This window comes from Delphinus delphis, chromosome 4 (genome assembly GCF_949987515.2).
Source record: "Delphinus delphis chromosome 4, mDelDel1.2, whole genome shotgun sequence".
NCBI lineage: Eukaryota > Metazoa > Chordata > Mammalia > Artiodactyla > Delphinidae > Delphinus > Delphinus delphis.
Window position 1 is genome coordinate 126,413,720 of NC_082686.1, and position 19,278 is coordinate 126,432,997.

General features: G+C 39.6%; 1 protein-coding gene across 1 annotated transcript in view; it reads right to left on the minus strand.

Moving 5' to 3' along the window:
• Positions 1-18,580: 18,580 nt before the first annotated feature.
• The window catches only part of ERICH6 (glutamate rich 6), a 33,704-nt gene continuing 33,006 nt past the window's right edge, over positions 18,581-19,278 (minus strand). The window contains exon 14 of the mRNA XM_060010088.1: positions 18,581-18,844. Coding sequence (XP_059866071.1) covers positions 18,581-18,844 — 264 coding nt within the window. The remainder of the gene's footprint in view (positions 18,845-19,278) is intronic.

A 19,278-nucleotide genomic window follows, 5' to 3' on the forward strand; every position in this document is an offset into this window, starting at 1 on the left:
TGATAAAATTTACATTCCCTTAGAATTACCCTCCTTAAATCTAAAGTCTCATGTTTACAATTTAACTTTTAACCCTTGGGTATCATTTAAATATCTCTTTGTATCTATTTTCTGCTTATTGACTAAGGAGCCTCCCTTTTTGTCCTGAGAGCATGAAATTCACTGTAATTAAAGTGTCTAGTGGATTAGTGTGATTACTGTGGTTTTTTTTTTTAAACATCTTTATTGGAGTATAATTGCTTTACAATGGTGTGTTTTTTTTTCTTTTGGTTTTATTTTATTTTATTTTTTTTAACATCTTTATTGGGGTATAATTGCTTTACAATGGTGTGTTACTTTCTGCTTTATAACAAAGTGAATCAGTTATACATATACATATGTTCCCATATCACTTCCCTCTTGCGTCTCCCTCCCTCCCACCCTCCCTATCCCACCCCTCTAGATGGTCACAGACCACCTAGCTGATCTCCCTGTGCTATGTGGCTGCTTCCCACTAGCTATCTACCTTACGCTTGGTAGTGTATATATGTCCATGCCACTCTCTCACTTTGTCACAGCTTACCCTGCCCCCTCCCCATATCCTCAAGTCCATGCTCTAGTAGGTCTGTCTTTATTCCTGTATTACCCCTAGGTTCTTCATGACCTTTTTTTTCTTAGATTCCATATATATGAGTTGGCATACGGTATTTGTTTTTCTCCTTCTGACTTACTTCACTTTGTATGACAGACTCTAGGTCTATCTACCTCACTACAAATAAATCAATTTCGTTTCTTTTTATGGCTGAGTAATATTCCATTGTATATATGTACCACATCTTCTTTATCCATTCATCTGTTGATGGACACTTAGGTTGCTTCCATGTCCTGGCTATTGTAAATAGAGCTACAATGAACATTTTGGTATATGACTCTTTTTTTTTTTTTTGCGGTAAGCAGGCCTCTCACTGTTGTGGCCTGTCCCGTTGCGGAGCACAGGCTCGGGACACGCAGGCTCAGCGGCCATGGCTCACGGGCCCAGCCGCTCCGCGGCATGTGGGATCTTCCCGGACGGGGGCACGAACCCGTGTCCCCTGCATCGGCAGGCGGACTCTCAACTACTGCGCCACCAGGGAAGCCTGACATGACTCTTTGAATTATGGTTTTCTCTGGGTATATGCCCAGTAGTGGGATTGCTGGGTCGTATGGTAGTTCTATTTGTAGTTTTTTAAGGAACCTCCATACTGTTCTCCATAGTGGCTGTATCAATTTATATTCCCACCAACAGTGCAAGAGTGTTCCCTTTTCCCCACACCCTCTCCAGCATTTATTGTTTGTCGATTTTTTGATGATGGCCATTCTGATTGGTGTGAGATGATATCTCATTGTAGTTTTGATTTGCATTTTTCTAATGATTAATGATGTCGAGCATTCGTTCATGTGTTTCTTGGCAATCTGTATATCTTCTTTGGAAAAACGTCTCTTTAGGTCTTTTGTCCATTTTTGGATTGGGTTGTTTGTTTTTTTGTTATTGAGCTGCATGAGCTGCTTGTAAAGTTTGGAGATTAATCCTTTGTCAGTTGCTTCATTTGCAAATAATTTCTCCCATTCTGAGGGTTGTCTTTTGGTCTTGTTTATGGTTTCCTTTGCTGTGCAAAAGCTTTGAAGTTTCATTAGGTCCCATTTCTTTATTTTTGACTTTATTTCCATTTCCCTAGGAGGAGGGTCAAAAAGGATCTTGCTGTGATTTATGTCATAGAGTGTTCTGCCTATGTTTTCCTCTAAGAGTTTTATAGTGTCTGGCCTTACATTTAGGTCTTTAATCCATTTTGAGTTTCTTTTCCTGTATGGTGTTAGGGGGTGTTCTAATTTCATACTTTTACATGTACATGTCCAGTTTTCCCAGCACCACTTATGAAGAGGCTGTCTTTTCTCCACTGTATATTCTTGCCTCCTTTATGAAAGATAAGGTGACCATATGTGTGTGGATTTATCTCTGGGTTTTCTATCCTGTTCCACTGATCTGTATTTCTGTTTTTGTGCCAGTACCATACTGTCTTGATTACTGTAGCTTTGTAGTATAGTCTGAAGTCAGGGAGCCTGATTCCTCCAGCTCCATTTTTTTGTTCTCAAGATTGCTTTGGCTGTTCGGGGTCTTTTGTGTTTCCATACAAATTGTGAAATTTTTTGTTCTAGTTCTGTGAAAAATGTCAGTGGTAGTTTGATAGGGATTGCATTGAATCTGTAGATTGCTTTGGGTAGTAGAGTCATTTTCACAATGTTGATTCTTCCAATCCAAGAACATGGTATATCTCTCAATCTATTTGTATCATCTTTAATTTCTTGCATCAGTGTCTTATAATTTTCTACATACAGGTCTTTTGTCTCCTTAGGTAGATTTATTCCTAGATATTTTATTCTTTTTGTTGCAGTGGTAAATGGGAGTGTTTTCTTAATTTCACTTTAAGATTTTTCATCATTAGTGTATAAGAATGCCGGAGATTTCTGTGCATTAATTTTGTATCCTTTACCAAATTCATTGATTAGCTCTAGTAGTTTTCTGGTAGCATTTTTAGGATTCTCTATGTGTAGTATCATGTCATCTGCAAACAGTGACAGCTTTACTTGTTCTTTTCTGATGTGGATTCCTTTTATTTCTTTTTCTTCTCTGATTGCTGTGGCTAGAACTTCCAAAACTATGTTGAATAAGAGTGGTGAGGGTGGGCAACCTTGTCTTGTTCCTGATCTTAGTAGATATGGTTTCAGTTTTTCACCATTGAGGACAATGTTGGCTGTGGGTTTGTCATATATGGCCTTTATTATGTTGACGGAAGTTCCCTCTATGCCTACTTTTTGCAGGGTTTTTATCATAAATGGGTGGTGAATTTTGTCAAGCTTTCTCTGATCATATGGTTTTTCTCCTTCAGTTTGTTAATATGGTGTATCACGTTGATTGATTTGCGTATATTGAAGAATCCTTGCATTCCTGGAATAAACTCCACTTGATCGTGGTGTATGATCCGTTTAATGTGCTGTTGGATTCTGTTTGCTAGTATTTTGTTGAGGAGTTTTGCATCTGCGTTCATCATACATGGCCTGTAGTTTTCTTTCTTTGTGACATCTTTGTCTGGTTTTGGTATCAGGGTGATGGTGGCCTCGTAGAATGAGATTGGGAGTGTTCCTCCCTCTGCTATATTTTGGAAGAGTTTGAGAATGATAGGTGTTAGCTCTTCTCTGAATGTTTGATAGAATTCGCCTGTGAAGCCATCTGGTCCTGGGCTTTTGTTTGTTGAAAGATTTTTAATCACAGTTTCAATTTCAGTGCTTGTGATTGGTCTGTTCATATTTTCTATTTTTTCTTGGTTCAGTCTCAGCAGGTTGTGCATTTCTAAGAATTTGTCCATTTCTTCCAGATTGTCCATTTTATTGGCATAGAGTTGCTTGTAGTAATCTCTCATGATCTTTTGTATTTCTGCAGTGTCAGTTGTTACTTCTCCTTTTTCATTTCTAATTCTATTGATTTGAGTCTTCCTTTTTTTCTTGATGAGTCTGGCTAATGGTTTATCAATTTTGTTTGTCTTCTCAAAGAACCAGCTTTTAGTTTTATTGATCTTTGCTATCGTTTCCTTTTCATTTATTTCTGATCTGATCTTTATGATTTCTTTCCTTCTGCTTAATTTGGGGTTTTTTTTGTTCTTTCTCTAATTGCTTTAGGTGCAAGGTTAAGTTGTTTATTTGAGATGTTTCCTGTTTCTTAAGGTAGGATTGTATTGCTATAAACTTCTGTCTTAGAACTGCTTTTGCTGCATCCCATAGGTTTCGGGTCGTCGTGTCTCCATTGTCATTTGTTTCTAGGTATTTTTTGATTTCTTCTTTGATTCTTGAGTGATCACTTCGTTACTGAGTAGTGTATTGTTTAGCCTCCATGTGTTTGTTTTTCTTACAGATCTTTTCCTGTAATTGATATCTAGTCTCATAGCGTTGTGGTCGGAAAAGATACTTCATACGATTTCAATTTTCTTAAATTTACCAAGTCTAGATTTGTGACCCAAGATATGATCTATCCTGGAAAATGTTCCATGAGCACTAGAGAAAAATGTGTATTCTGTTGTTTTTGGATGGAATGTCCTATAAATATCAATTAAGTCCCTCTTGTTTAATGTATCATTTAAAGCTTGTGTTTCCTCATTGATTTTCATTTTGGATGATCTGTCCATTGGTGAAAGTGGGGTGTTAAAGTCCCCTACTATGATTGTGTTACTGTCGATTTCCCCTTTTATGGCTGTTAGTATTTGCCTTATGTATTGAGGTGCTCTTATGTTGGGTGCATAAATATTTACAATTGTTATATCTTCTTCTTGGATCAATCCCTTGATCATTATGTAGTGTCCTTCTTTGTCTCTTGTAATAGTCTTTGTTTTAAAGTCTATTTTGTCTGATATGAGAATTGGTACTCCAGCTTTCTTTTGATGTCCATTTGCATGGAATATCTTTTTCCGTCCCCTCACTTTCAGTCTGTATGTGTCCCTAGGTCTGACGTGGGTCTCTTGTAGACAGCATATATACGGGTCTTGTTTTTTGGTTTTTTTTTTTTGCGTACGCGGGCCTCTCACTGTTGTGGCCTCTCCCGTTGCGGAGCACAGGCTCCGGAGGTGCCGGCTCACTGGCCATGGCTCACGGGCCCAGCCGCTCCGCGGCATGTTGGGATCTTCCCGGACTGGAGCACAAACCCGTGTCCCCTGCATCGGCAGGCGGACTCTCAACCACTGGGTCACCATGGAAGCCCCGGGTCTTGTTTTTGTATCCATTCAGCCAGTCTTTGTCTTTTGGTGGGAGCATTTAATCCATTTACATTTAAGGTAATTATCGATATGTATGTTCCTATTCCCATTTTCTTAATTGTTTTGGGTTTGTTATTGTAGGTCTTTTCCTTCTCTTGTGTTTCTTGCCTAGCATTTGTTGTAAAGCTGGTTTGGTGGTGCTAAACTCTCTCAGCTTTTGCTTGTCTGTAAAGGTTTAACTTTCTCCATCAAATCTGAATGAGATCTTTGCTGGGTAGAGTAATCTTGGTGGTAGATTTTTCTCCTTCATCACTTTAAATATGTCCTGCCACTCCCTTCTGGCTTGCAGAGTTTCTGCTGAAAGATCAGTGGTTAACCTTATGGGGATTCCCTTTTGTGTTATTTGTTGTTTTTCCCTTGCTGCTTTTAATATGTTTTCTTTGTATTTAATTTTTGATAGTTTGATTAATACATGTCTTGGCGTGTTTCTCCTTGGATTTATCCTGTATGGGACTCTCTGTGCTTCCTGGACTTGATTAACTATTTCCTTTCCCATATTAGGGAAATTTTCAACTATAATCTCTTCAAATATTTTCTCAGTCCCTTTCTTTTTCTCTTCTTCTTCTGGGACCCCTATAATTCGAATGCTGGTGCATTTAATGTTGTCCCAGAGGTCTCTGAGACTGTCCTCAGTTCTTTTCATTCTTTTTTCTTTATTCTGCTCTGCAGTAGTTATTTCCACTATTTTATCTTCCAGGTCACGTATCCGTTCTTCTGCCTCAGTTATTCTGCTATTGATCCCTTCTAGAGTATTTTTAATTTCATTTATTGTGTTGTTCATCATTGTTTGTTTTCTCTTTAGTTCTTCTAGGTCCTTGTTAAATGTTTCTTGCATTTTGTCTATTCTATTTCCAAGATTTTGGATCATCTTTACTATCATTATTCTGAATTCTTTTTCAGGTAGACTGCCTATTTCCTCTTCATTTGTTAGGTCTGGTGGGTTTTTATCTTGCTCCTTCATCTGCTGTGTGTTTTTCTGTCTTTTCATTTTGCTTATCTTACTGTGTTTGGGGTCTCCTTTTTGCAGGCTGCAGGTTCGTAGCTTCCGTTGTTTTTGGTGTCTGTCCCCAGTGGCTAAGGTTGGTTCGGTGGGTTGTGTAGGTTTCTTGGTGGAGGGGACTAGTGCCTGTGTTCTGGTGGATGAGGCTGGATCTTGTCTTTCTGGTGGGCAGGTCCACGACTGGTGGTGTGTTTTGGGGTGTCTGTAGCCTTGTTATGATTTTAGGCAGCCTCTCTGCTAATGGATGGGGCTGTGTTCCTGTCTTGCTAGTTGTTTGGCATAGGGTGTCCAGCAGTGTAGCTTGGTGGTCGTTGAGTGAAGCTGGGTCTTGGCGTTGAGATGGAGATCTCTGGGAGGTTTTTGCCATTTGATATTACGTGGAGCTGGGAGGTCTCTTGTGGACCAGTGTCCTGAAATTGGCTCTCCCACCTCAGAGGCACAGCAGTGACTCCTGGCTGGAGCACCAAGAGCCTGTCCTCCACACGGCTCAGAATAAAAGGGAGATAAAATAGAAAGAAAGAAAGAGGATAAAATAAAATTAAGTAAGATAAAATAAAGTTATTACAATAAAAAGTAAGAAATAATTATTAAGAAAAAAAATTTTTTTAAGTAAAAGAAAAAAATCCCGGAGGGTTAGAACCCTAGGACAAATGGTGAAAGCAAAGCTATACAGACAAAATCTCACACAGAAGCATACACATACACACTCACAAAAAGAGGAAAAGGGGAAAAAATCATAAATCTTGCTCTCAAAGTCCACCTCCTCAATTTGGGATGATTCGTTGTCTCTTCATGTATTCCGCAGATGCAGGTACATCAAGTTGATTGTGGAGATTTCATCCGCTGCTTCTGAGGCTGCTGGGAGAGATTTCCCTTTCTCTTCTTTGTTCTCACAGCTCCCGGGGCTCAGCTTTGGATTTGGCCCTGCCTCTGCGTGTAGGTCGCCGGAGGGCGTCTGTTCTTCGCTCAGACAGGACGGGGTTAAAGGAGCCGCTGATTCGGAGGCTCCGGCTCACTCAGGCCGCGGGGTGGGAGGGGCATGGAGTGCGGGGCGAGCCTGCGGCGGCAGAGGCCGGCGTAACGTTGCACCAGCCTGAGGCGCTCCGTGCGTTCTCCCGGGGAAGTTGTCCCTGGACCACGGGACCCTGGCAGTGGCGGGCTTCACCAGGCTCCCGGAAGGGAGTTGTGGATAGTGATCTGTGCTCGTCCACAGGCTTCTTGGTGGTGTCAGCAGCAGCCTTATCGTCTCATGCCCATCTCTGGGGGAAGAGGATTTTTACATGGTCTCAAACTGTCTTTTGAATCAGGAACTCTGGGGCTGGAACCCAGTCATCTGTGTTTTCACATGTCCTCCTGGGGTTTCTGATACACGCTAGACAAAGTTTGAGAACCAGTGATCTGCTAGTGTTGCAGGGCCTCCTGAAGAGGTGGGGATTGGCTGTGCCTCACGGTGAGGACAAGGACACTGGTAGCAGTTCTGGGAAGTACTCCTTGGCATGAGCCCTCCCGGAGTCAGCCATTAGCCTCACCAAGGAGCCTGTAGCCTCCAGTGCTGGGTCGCCTCAGGCCAAACAACCCTGTTGTGTGTTTTTGAGAATCCATCTTTGCCCTTTGTGATCCAGTCCAGGACATAATCTTGGCTTCAGTCTCCAGGGGAAGTACTCTGTATGTCCAGTGAGTATTGATTTCAGGAAGGACACAGCTAGATATTTCTGTAGAGGATTAATTTTTCTTACTGTAAGGAAAGTTGTATGATGGATATTAAACTGATTATTTTCTTGGACTGAATGAGAACTCCATGTTACTACAAATATGAGTAGGACCTAAAAGTCTTGTCTTGCTGAAATCTAAAACCTTGATTAGCCTATACTGAGCTGCCAGATATATATAGGATCCTCACTCCCTCAGCAGTCAAGATGGCATAATACACTTGTTTTTCTCTGGAGAATAGTGGGCAGTGACTGAAGATTTCTCAAGGGTCACTCATGATGGGGTTGTACCTTTCCATCTTGAAATTTCTGAAAATAATTGAGTTAAAAGATAAACATGTTGCAAGGGCATTCGTGCTTCTGGCCATGATGGAGTAACTGAGACCTAACTAACCTTCCTGAATAGATAACTAGAAGTAGATGAAATTTGTGAAACAACTACTTTCAGAAATTGGACACCAGGCAGTGCAGGACTCTGATCCTGAAGAGAAAGGAAAATAGCAATGAACCACATACAACCACCACTTTCAGGCTTTCGCTTGGGAGGCTATCTTAGCTCGGGCTGCCATAACCAAATCCACAGACTGGGTGGCTTGAGCAACAGGAATTTATGTTCTCATAGTTCTGGAGACGAGAAAGAAATAAACAAGGTGCTATCAGGGTTGGTTTCTGGTGAGGCTTGTAGGTAGCTGTCTTCTCACTATGTTTTCAAGACATAGTGGAGAGACAGATCTGTTGTCTATTATAAGGACACCAAGCCTATAGGATTGGGGCTCTACATTTATGAATTTGTTTAACTTTACCTCCCTGAAAGCCCTGTCTCTGATGCATAGTCACAGTGAGGGTTAGGGCTTCAACATATGAATTTCGGGGGAAGACAATTCAGTTCATAACAAAGGCACTTTCCAGGCTAAGATGCAGAGAAGGGGGATCCCCATCAAAGCATAGTCATGTTACTAAGTTGAGGCAGATTGGAATTCATGGAGGGGACTAGAATTTGTAGGGCAGACAGCCATAGAAGAAGGAGCTATGCAAAGAAACGGCCACAAGGGCTTCCCTGGTGGCGCAGTGGTTGAGAGTCCGCCTGCCGATGCAGGGGACACGGGTTGGTGACCCGGTCCGGGAAGATCCCACATGCTGCAGAGCGGCTGGGCCTGTGAGCCATGGCTGCTGAGTCTGTGCGTCTGGAGCCTGTGGTCTGCAACGGGGGAGGCCACAGCAGTGAGAGGCCTGTGTACCACAAAAAAAAAAAAAAAAAGGAAACGGCCACAAAAGTCTCCATAGGAGTTTCATTGAGTGTATTGCTGAAACTTCATAAGGCTGGGCAAAGAATGGGTAGTTGGCAAGCTGAACAAATTACCTGAGCTCAAAAAGGCTGGGAAACATTCATGTTCTGAGCTGCTAGAATGGAGAGTTATACATTTAGGCCATTCAGTAGAGACCTCAGAAGGGTCACATCTTGGCAGTAGGGCTGAACTGCCCAGAGTAAAGATTATCTTAAACTCACACTCATGAATTTAATAACAAGCCTTGAAAGGTTCAGCATGATCCAAAAGTAACCAAGCTGCCTCACTGAACAGTCTTACACCTTTTGAAGGAATTCACAAAATTCAACACTCCCCAATGCAGAATTTGCAGTGTTAATCCATTAAAAATTTACTGTACATAGAAGCTGGAAAATGTGAACTATAGTCAGCAGAAAAACCAATAAATAGAAAGCACCGAGAAATGACTAACGATAGGATTAGCAGACAAAGATTTTAAAATAGGTTTTATACATATGCTCAGATATTTAAAGAGAAACATGAATACAATGATAAGAGGAATTGGAGATACAGAAATGGAACCAAATGGAACTTCTAGCAATGAAACCATACAATATCTTATATGAATAATTCCCTGGAGGGGCTTAAAAGAAGATTAGACACTGATGAAAAAGATCAATGAACTTGAAGACATAGCAAAAGAAAGTAAACTGAAGAAAGAGAAAAATCCAAAGTGGCTACACGAGTTTACATTCTCACCAGCAGTGTTCCAATTTATCTACATCTTCACCAACACTTGTTATTTTATCTGACTTTTTGATCATAGCCATCCTAGTGTCTGAAGTGGTATTTCATTGTGGTTTTATCTGAAATTTTGATAACTAATGATGTTGAGCATATTTTCATGTGCTTATTGGCCATTGTATATCTTACTTGAAGAAATGTCTATTCATATCTTTTGCCCTTTTTTAATTGGGTTGTTACTCATTAAGTTATAAGAGTTGTTTATATATTCTGCATGCTAGACTTCTGTCAGATATATGATTTGCAGGTTTTCTTTTTTTTGTGGGTTGTCTTTTTTACTTAACGGTGGTGTCCTTCGAAGCACAAAAATTTTTAATATTGGTGAAGTTCAGTTTATCTTTTTTTGTTGTTATTTTTGCTTTTGGCATCATATCTGAAAAACCATTGCCTACTTCAAGATCATCAAGATTTATGCCTATTTTTTTTGGTAAGAGTTTTATAGTTTTAGTTCTTACAGTTGGGTCTTTGATCCATTTTGCATTATTTGTGTATAGGGTTTAAGGAGGGTTCCAAGTACAGTTTTTGCATGTGGAATACATTTGCTGAAAAGACTATTGTTTCCTCATTGAATTGTGTTGTCACCTTGTCAAAATCCATTGACCATTCTCAATTCTATTCCATTGTCTAGCCTTATACCATTAGGGCACTATCTTGATTACTGTAGCTTTATAGTATGTTTTGAAATAGGGTTTGATGAGTCTTCCACCTTTGTTCTTCCTTTTCAAGATCGTTTGGGCTATTCTGGGTCCCTTGGCATTTCCATATGAGCTTTAGGATCAACTTGTCAGTTTCTGCAAAGAAACTAGCAAGGATTCTGATAGAGATTGTTAATCTGTAGATTATGTTAAATCAGTTTGAAGAGTATTGTCATCTTAACAATATCAAGTCTTCTGATCTGAGAACATGGGTGTCATTCCATTTATTTAGGTCTTTAATTTTTTTCAACAATGTTTTTGTAGTTTTCAGTGTACAGGTCTTGAATTCTTTTGTTAAAATTGTACCCAGATATTTTATTGATGGTATCATAAATGGAATTGTTTTCTTAATTTCATTCTTAGAATGTTCATTGCTAGTGTGTAGAAATACAATTTATTTTTGTACATTAATCCTGTATTCTGTAACTTTGCTGAACTCGTTTATTGGTTCTAATATTTGTGTGTGTGTGTGGATTACGTAGGGTTTTCTATGTATAAAATCATTCCATCTGCAAATAGAGATAGTTTTACTTCTTTTCTTTCAGATCTGGATGCCTTTTATTTCTTTCTCTTGTCCTGACGAGAACCTCTCGTACAGTGCTAAGCAGGAGTGGCCAGAGCAGACATCTTGCATGTTCTTGATTTTGGTGGAAAGCATCCAGGCTTTTACCATTAAGTATGATGTTACTTAAAGCTGTGAAGTTTTCATAGATGTCCTTTATCAGGGTTAGGAAGTTCCCTGCTTTTTCTGCATTTATTTAATCATGTCTCTCCCTCCCCCCTTATTCTACACTATTATATTAATTGATTTCCAGATGTTAAACCAACCTCATATTCCTGGGATAAATTTCATGTGGCCATGGTGTGGTGTATAATCTTATTTATATGTTACTAGATTTGGTTTGCTAGTATTTATTGAGAGTTTTTGCATCAATATTCATAAGCAATATAGATCTTTAGTTTCTTTTCTTGTGCTATCTTTGATTTGGTATCAGGGTAATACTGGCCTCATAGAATGTGTTGGGAGGTGTCTGCTCCTCTTCTGTTTTTCAGAACAATTTGTGAAGAATTTATATCATTTCTTTTCTGGACGTTTGGTAAAATTCACTAGTGAAGCCATCTGGACCTCAGCTTTTCTTTGTGGAAATTTAAAAATTACTAATTTTATATCTTATAGGCCAAGTCATATTTTCCATTTCTTCTTATATCAGTTTCAGTATTTTGTGTATTCCTGGGAATTTGTGCATTTCATTTATCTATTTTGTTAGTATAGTCCATAGTATTCTCCATAGTATTCGCTTATAATCCTTTTCATATCTGTAAGTTTCGTGTCTCCTCTTTTGTTCCTGTTTTAGGTAATTTGAGTCTTTTCTCTTTTTTCCCTTGGCCGGTCTAAAGGCTTGTCAATTCTGTTGATATTTTCAAGGAAACAACTTTTGGTTTATTGATTTTTTTTTCTGTTGTTTTTCTATCTGCTGAAAACCAATAATAAAGAGAAAAACCTTATAAAGCAGCCAGAGGAAAACAAGACACATTGCTTATAGAGGAAGAGGAAGCCTTCCAATACAGAAGATAAGGACACTACACTTAAAATGGATGCATTGAATTTCTTGTAAAAATTTGGTTTTAAAAAAAAAAAGCACATTTCCTTTGAGTCTGAATACTGTCAGTTTGATCTCTGCATGAGACAGTATGCTTTGCAGGGAAGAACCCTTTCCCTGTCCCCGAATTCCCAGACAATACCATGTCCCAGAGTTCTTCATGGTGGAGGTGATGGTTTTTCCTTCCAGTACAAAAGGAAAAAACAACAAAAAAAAAGCAGGCCCTGCTGAGTGTAGGCAGGAGTCTGTGCTGATTATGATGCTTTTAGGGAATTTTTTTTCTCCCTTCTTTTAGCCCTAATCCAGTCATTATCAGCCTCAGCTGCACTTTAGAATCAGCTGGGAAGCTTTAAAAAACTACTGAAGCCCATCTCCATCCTAGACCAACTTAAATTTAGAATCAGCTGATGGAGCCAGCCATCTGAGGTGTGTGTGTGTCTGTGTGTGTCTAAATATAAAATATATGTATGTGTGTATATAAATATGTATATTTTGTGTATATATAAATATAAAATATATATGTATATTTTATATGTATGTATATATATGTATGTTGTGGTTTTTCACTTAACGTGAAAATTTTTAAATATATACTGAAATGGTGAGAATAGTGATCTTTAAACTGGGGATATGAGGACACCCAGGGGTGAAGGATTCTCCAGGGGATCAGCTTTAGCTGAATATCCAGGGTAAAATTGACACCCCAAATATGCTTTGTCCAGTTTCCCCACCATATGGGGTGCAAAATGGAGATGGTTCTTGGTCATGAAACAGATACTATTACACATAAACGCACAAACACTGTTGGGAGGAAAAATTTTCTTTTGTCACCTTAGGTCCTAGTGCTTGGGGCCTGTGTATTAATTGACAGCCGCCAGTTTGAAGATCACTGTCAAGGGGTTTGCAATTCTTTGCTTTAAATCAAATTTTAAAAGGGTGAGTATAAATTTCCACTAAAATTTTACTTTCACTTAAAATTTGTCATGTTTTGATCAATTATGTGTTACTAGTAATGGTAATGTTAACTCAATCAAAATAATTTTTTTGAACATTTACAGCTTTAAGATCATAAGAAGTGAAGTTTAAAATTTTTTAAAATAAAATACTTTTGTAGTCAAATACTTTTGTAGTCAAGAAGTATGAGCAGATGATCAGTAGTAGATCTTCAAGCATAAAAATATATCACAGTCCAATAAACTTCTTTGAAGGAAGTAGGGTGAAAGTGTAAGTTCAAAAAGAAAAAAAAAAGAATGATGTTAAGAAGAGTTAGTCAGGGACTTCCCTGGTGGCGCAGTGGTTAAGAATCCGCCTGCCAATGCAGGGGACATGGGTTTGAGCCCTGGTCCAGGAAGATTCCACATGCTGCGGAGCAGCAGCCCGAGCGCCACAACTACTGAGCCTGTGCTCTAGAGCCCCCCGAGCCACAACTACTGAGCCCACGTGCCACAACTACTGAAGCTCACACGCCTAGAGCCTGTGCTGTGCAACAAGAGAGGCCACCTCAATGAGAAGCCCGTGCGTCGCAACGAAGACTAGCCTCTGCTTGCCGCAACTAGAGAAAGCCTGCACGCAGCAACGAAGACCCAATGCAGCCAAAAATAAATAAAATTTTAAAAAAATATATTTTTAATGGATAATGACGGGTATCATATTGCTATGGTATTTAGATTCCACTGGATTCATTTCAGAAAGTAACGTTTTATTTCAAAATGTTAAGATTTATAATACATTGGAAATTAGATTCTTTGCAATTGCTTAAACTTGTGATGAATCATTATAGATGTCAACTGAAAAATGTACAAGGGAGAACATGCATTAAAAAAATTTTTTTAAGGGCTTGAGAAGGGAAAAGTGAAGATCACTGCTCTAGATGGATTGCTTCGTTTCCTTCTGGAGGGCCAAGGACCATTCACTAGAAGGTAATTTATTTTAAACCTTTTCTTCATAGTTTAATGAAGCAGAAGTTGATTCATACTTCACAACTTCATCTGTATTAGGACTGATAACTAATAAACTCTGCAAAAAAAAGTGTGCTTATGGAAATTACGTGGATGTGTTTTGTATGTGCACGGCATTTTCTATCCATTCTCTGTCTGTGAAAGACAAATATGTCTGTATAGTACAAAGTTACTTTTGCTGTTGTCAGTACTTATCAATATAGCTTATGTCACAGCAATAATTAAATCATTCACTCTGATACCAGCCTCCAGTTCCTGTTAATTTTTAGTCTATGTGACCTATGTCTATAATCTGTTTTTTTTAATTAATTTTATTTATTATCAGACCTCTCGGCAGTGAAAGCGTGGAGTTGCAACCACTGGACCTCCAGGGAATTCCCTAGTATGACTTTTATTAGCAGGAATAGCTACCAATGAAACTCACTTTGGTGTATGTTGCTCACACACTATTAGAACTACGCAGAGGCCCATACACTGGATGTGCTCTTACGTTTCAGTTCTCCAAGGCTTTGCTGACATGCTTTGCTGCCAGCTTTACCTGAAGCAGAAAGTTTTCATTTCTTATCAGTTACATTGAAGTGCATATATGTATCTTCTCAAAGATGATCATTTTATCTGTTCAAAATGGTACACATAAAATGTAAAATATGCATGAACATAATAAAAAAGTGAAAATCCTGAGATCAGGAATAAATGGAGACAAGGATTTGTAGTCCTGCTTTAAGCTTTAAGTACATCAATAATTCTTCTGAAATTTACATCTGGAAAAACCTACATATTTAGAGTGTTTTCTTCTCCCTCAATTTATGCAATATTACTATATGACAACTTTATGGCTAGAAGAGTTTAATTTTTTTTCTTTTATTGAAATATAGTTGATTTACAATATTGTGTTAATTGCAGGTGTATTGTGTTAGTTTTCAGGTGTATGGCTAGAAGAGTTTAATTTTTCTTTTACTGAAGTATAGTTGATTTACAATATTGTGTTAAGTTTCAGGTACAAAGTGATTCGGTTATACATATCTATATATTTAAGTGTATACTTTTTAAAAATTCTTTTCCATTATAGGTTATTACAAGATATTGAATATAGTTCCTTGTGCTCTACAGTAAATCCTTGTTTATTTTATATATGGTAGTGTGTTTCTGTTAATCCCTCCATCCCCTTTCCCTTTGGTAATCATAAGTTTATTTTCTATGTCTGTGAGTTTGTTTCTGTTTTGTAAATAAGTTCATTCCACATATAAGTGATACCATATGATATTTGTCTTTGTCTGACTTACTTTACTTAATATGATAATCTCTAGGTCCATACACATTGCTGCAAATGGCATTATTTCATTCTTTTTTATGGATGAGTAATATTCTGTTGTATATATGTACCACATTCTCTTTATCCATTCACCTGTTGATGGACATTTAGGTTGCTTCCATGTCTTGGGCTATTGTAAATAGTGCTTCTGTGAACACTGAGGTGCATTTATCTTTTCAAGTTAGAGTTTTCGTCTTTTGCAGATATATGCCCAGGAGTGGGATTGTTGGATCATATGGTAACTCTATTTTTAGTTTTTTAAAGAACCTCCATACTGTCCTCCATAGTGGCTGCACCAATTTGCATTCCCACCAACAGTGTAAGAGGGTTCCCTTTTCGCCCCACCCTCTTCAGCAGCATTTATTATTTGTGGACTTACTATTAGTGACCGTGTGAGGTGACACCTCGTTGTAGATTTGATTTGCATTTCTCTAATGATTAATGATGTTGAGCATTCTTTCATGTGTTTGTTGGCAATGTATATCTTCTTTGGAGAAATGTCTCTTTAGATCTTCTGCCCATTTTTTGATTAGGTTGTTTGTTTTTTTGATATTGAACTGCATGAGCTGTTTGTATATTTTGGAAATTAAGCACTTGTTAGGCACATCATTTGCAAATATTTTCTCCCAGTCAGTAGGTTGTCTTTTTGTTTTGTTTATGGTTTCCTAGACGAGATTAATTTTTTTGAAGAGGTTTTTATTGTGAAAAATGAGAAAAAAAAACACACCCCATGAATTAACAGAATAGATTCAAAACCAAGATTACCTGAAACAGAGAAGTGGAAAAATGGACAATGATAAATAAAATCTGTGGCATATCCCAATGCACTTTTGGTATACATAGATACTCAAAATAAAATTTATCATTATTGTTATTTTTAACAACTCAGTCCCTTCAGTAAATACAGTTGCCTTGAAATATGACCGTAAAAGATAGCTAGAAGTAGATATAAACATGTTCATTTTTAATACATTTTAAAGAAGCAGCATAAATTGCTTTATTACACATAAATTATTTTAAATAAATAACATTTTATTATTAAACATGAAGCAAAATTGTTGAAAGATGTTGTCTCATTATCCTGCCAATCTCCAGTTAATCAAGGCCTTATTCAGTATCTACTAGGGCTCAGCACACCCAAAAATAGTGTTTAATGATGTACAAAAACAGATCCAGTTAAGGCTTTGTTGTGATTGTTACACGTTATACTGTTATATGCTATTTTTCAGAGCTATATTGAAACATATTAGCTCAATTAATATTTCTGTCTCACTTTATAGAAAATAAAATTTCACTTATCAGTGAAAAGGAAGAGGCAAAAGGCAAAAAAAAGAAAGAGAAAGAGACATTTAGCATTGATCAAGACGTAAGCCTCGGAACCTCTTTTTCAGAAAGCAGTGGAGATTAGCAAGAATGGAAATGAAAAAATAAGAAAATTGAATTCTCAGTGTTGACACAGTTCCTAAAAAGTAAGATAATTACAAGCAGCTTTTTAAAAAAAATTATTTTATTTTTGGCTGCACTGGGTCTTCATTGCTGTGCACGGGATTTCTCTGGTTGGGGTGAGCGTGGGCCACTCTTCACCGTGGCGCATGGGCCTCTCATTGCGGTGACCTCTCCTGTTGCGGAGCACGGGCTCCAGGCGCACAGGCTTCAATAGTTGTGGCACGCAGGCTTAGTTGCTCCGCGGCATGTGGGATCCTCCTGGACCAGGGCTCCAACCCGTGTCCCCTGCATTGGCAGGTGGACTCCCAACCACTGCACCACCAGGGAAGCCCAAAGGCAGCTTTAAAACATTTTTTTTTCTATTTTAATTTTTAAATTTTGGTTGCGCCTGGTCTTAGTTGCAGCAGGTGGGCTCCTTAGTTGTGGCTCTCTGGCTCCTTTAGTTGGTGGCACGTGCTCCTTAGTTGTGGCCTGTGGGCCCCTTAGTTGTGGCATGAGAACTGTTAGTTGTAGCATGCATGTGGAATCTAGTTCCTGACCAGGGATCAAACCCATGTCCCCTGCATTGGAAGGCAGATTCTTAACCCTGTGACACCAGACAAGTCCCCTAAAGGCAGCTTTAAAAAAAAATTTTTTTTTAATTGAAGTACAGTTGATTCACAATGTTGTGTTAGTTTCTGGTGTATAGCAAAGTGATTCGGTTATACATATTTTCTTTTTCATATTTTCCATTATGGTTTATTACAGGATATTGAATATAGTTCCCTGTGCTATACAGTGGGGCCCTGTTGTTTATCTGTTTTGTACATAGTAGTTTGTATCTACTAATTCCAAACTCCTAATTCATCCCTCCCCCACCCACTTCCCCCTTTGGTAACCGTAAATTTGTTAAAGGCAGCTTTAAACAAAAAGGTGGTGAATGGATTAATACCAAGACCAGCCCCTAGTCTCCCAGTAGCTCACCTGCTTCGTGCTGCCCAGCACTCGGCCCTCCCTGGGATACAGCATCCTTCCACTCTTCCTGTCCCTTCCTTCTCCTCCCCATGCTTCCTCAGTGGGCTCTTAGTAGGAAAACAGTATGATTTAGTACCTCACGCTAACTGATCAATCACCGGTGGATAGGCTTAATCTCTCTTGCTACACCTTAGCACCAAATGCGTTATTCACTAGAAGGAATGGCCCCTCCAACTACATTCCTCCCTCTCCCAAAGAACAGGGAACTGAGAAGTCAGAGAAGTTCAGGAGAGGGCAGGGTTGGGCGGTCCAGTCTTTAGGGTTCTCCACATCCGACTCTCAACTCTGCTTTCTGCTCTGAAGCATCTTCATCACTGAGCAGAGGATGCTGTGCTGGGCCATCATTGCAGATCCAGCAACATCCCTCCTCCCTCCCCTCAGAAGGGGAGATACATATTGTTCCATAACCCTTTGCCGGGCGGGAACCATTATGTTTCCCCAGGGGGAGGCAGCTGCCTGAGGTGTGGGAGGCGGGAGAGGAGCAGCAGCCATCCTTCACCTCTGGCAGGAGGGTGGACTTGGGGAGGGGGTAGCTGTTTGTCTTGCACCGGCCGGGATGTGAGGCTGCAGCTCTTCCTCCGTGCTGTTGGCTTCTTGGCTTCCTGAGATTCCCTCATTTCCCCAGCGACCTCAGGGCAGTTCCTTGACCTTCACTTTCCCAGCCTTTAGGAAGGGGAAGGTTGTGGAAGCACCTGCTCCCTCCCTGCTTTCGGTTTTCCTGGTGGAACTCTGGCTGATAGGGGCACTTTGGCTGACTTGCTTGTTCTCTGCTGTCCTCAGAGTGAGTTGTTAGTTTTCCCACCAAGAATGCAAACCAGTGATGACTCTGGATGTGCTCTAAATTTGTAATAAAACACATTCCTTAGTATTTCCTAGTCGTTTTATACACTTTTCTTGAAATCTCCGACACCCCCTCCCGGAAAGATTCAAGAAAACAAAGGAAAGCACCATCACTGTCGTTAAATCTTTTCATTTATCAAAGCTGCTATTGTTGTTATTGTATCTTGCTTCATACCAGAATTGTGACAAAGGGCAATTAGTTTTAGAGAAAGTGAAGAAAGGTAGGAAGGTTGCTTTAATTTTTCCCGGACCTGGCTGGAAGGGAAATTCACACATCCTTCCAGTTTATGAAACAGGCGTCGGATCTTTATTAAACTGGCTAGCAGAAGAAGGTCGTCCCTGTTCAGGTGTCGGAGTGCTGGAATCTCTTCAGGGTTCGGTAGCTTTTCAGGAAAAGAGAGAAGGGAAGTTCAGGGTCCGGGGTGGAAATGGTGACTGCAGAAGCAGGGGGTGGGAGGAGGCGAGAGGCGACACTAATCTGGGGCTGGATTCCCTCTTGAGTCTAATTATCTATAAATAGGGGCAGTGGTGTTAATTCTAGTCTGAACAGGAATGAGTTGAGATGCTCTGGAGATTTGAGAGACTACAGCAGGCCAGACCACATAGAAATCGGATACTTTCTTTCAAATGCTTACAATGTGTTCAAGTCATTTACCGGCATCTGCTGGGGGAAGCACAGAGATGCTGCAGGCACCCCGTCCCTGGGACACGCCCAGTGCGGAGAGCGTGGTGGGTGCGGGCCTAGAGGCTGGGAAGGCCCTGAGCTGGGCTTTCCAGAAGGAGCCGGGATGACTAAGGCACCTTTCCTTCTAAAGCG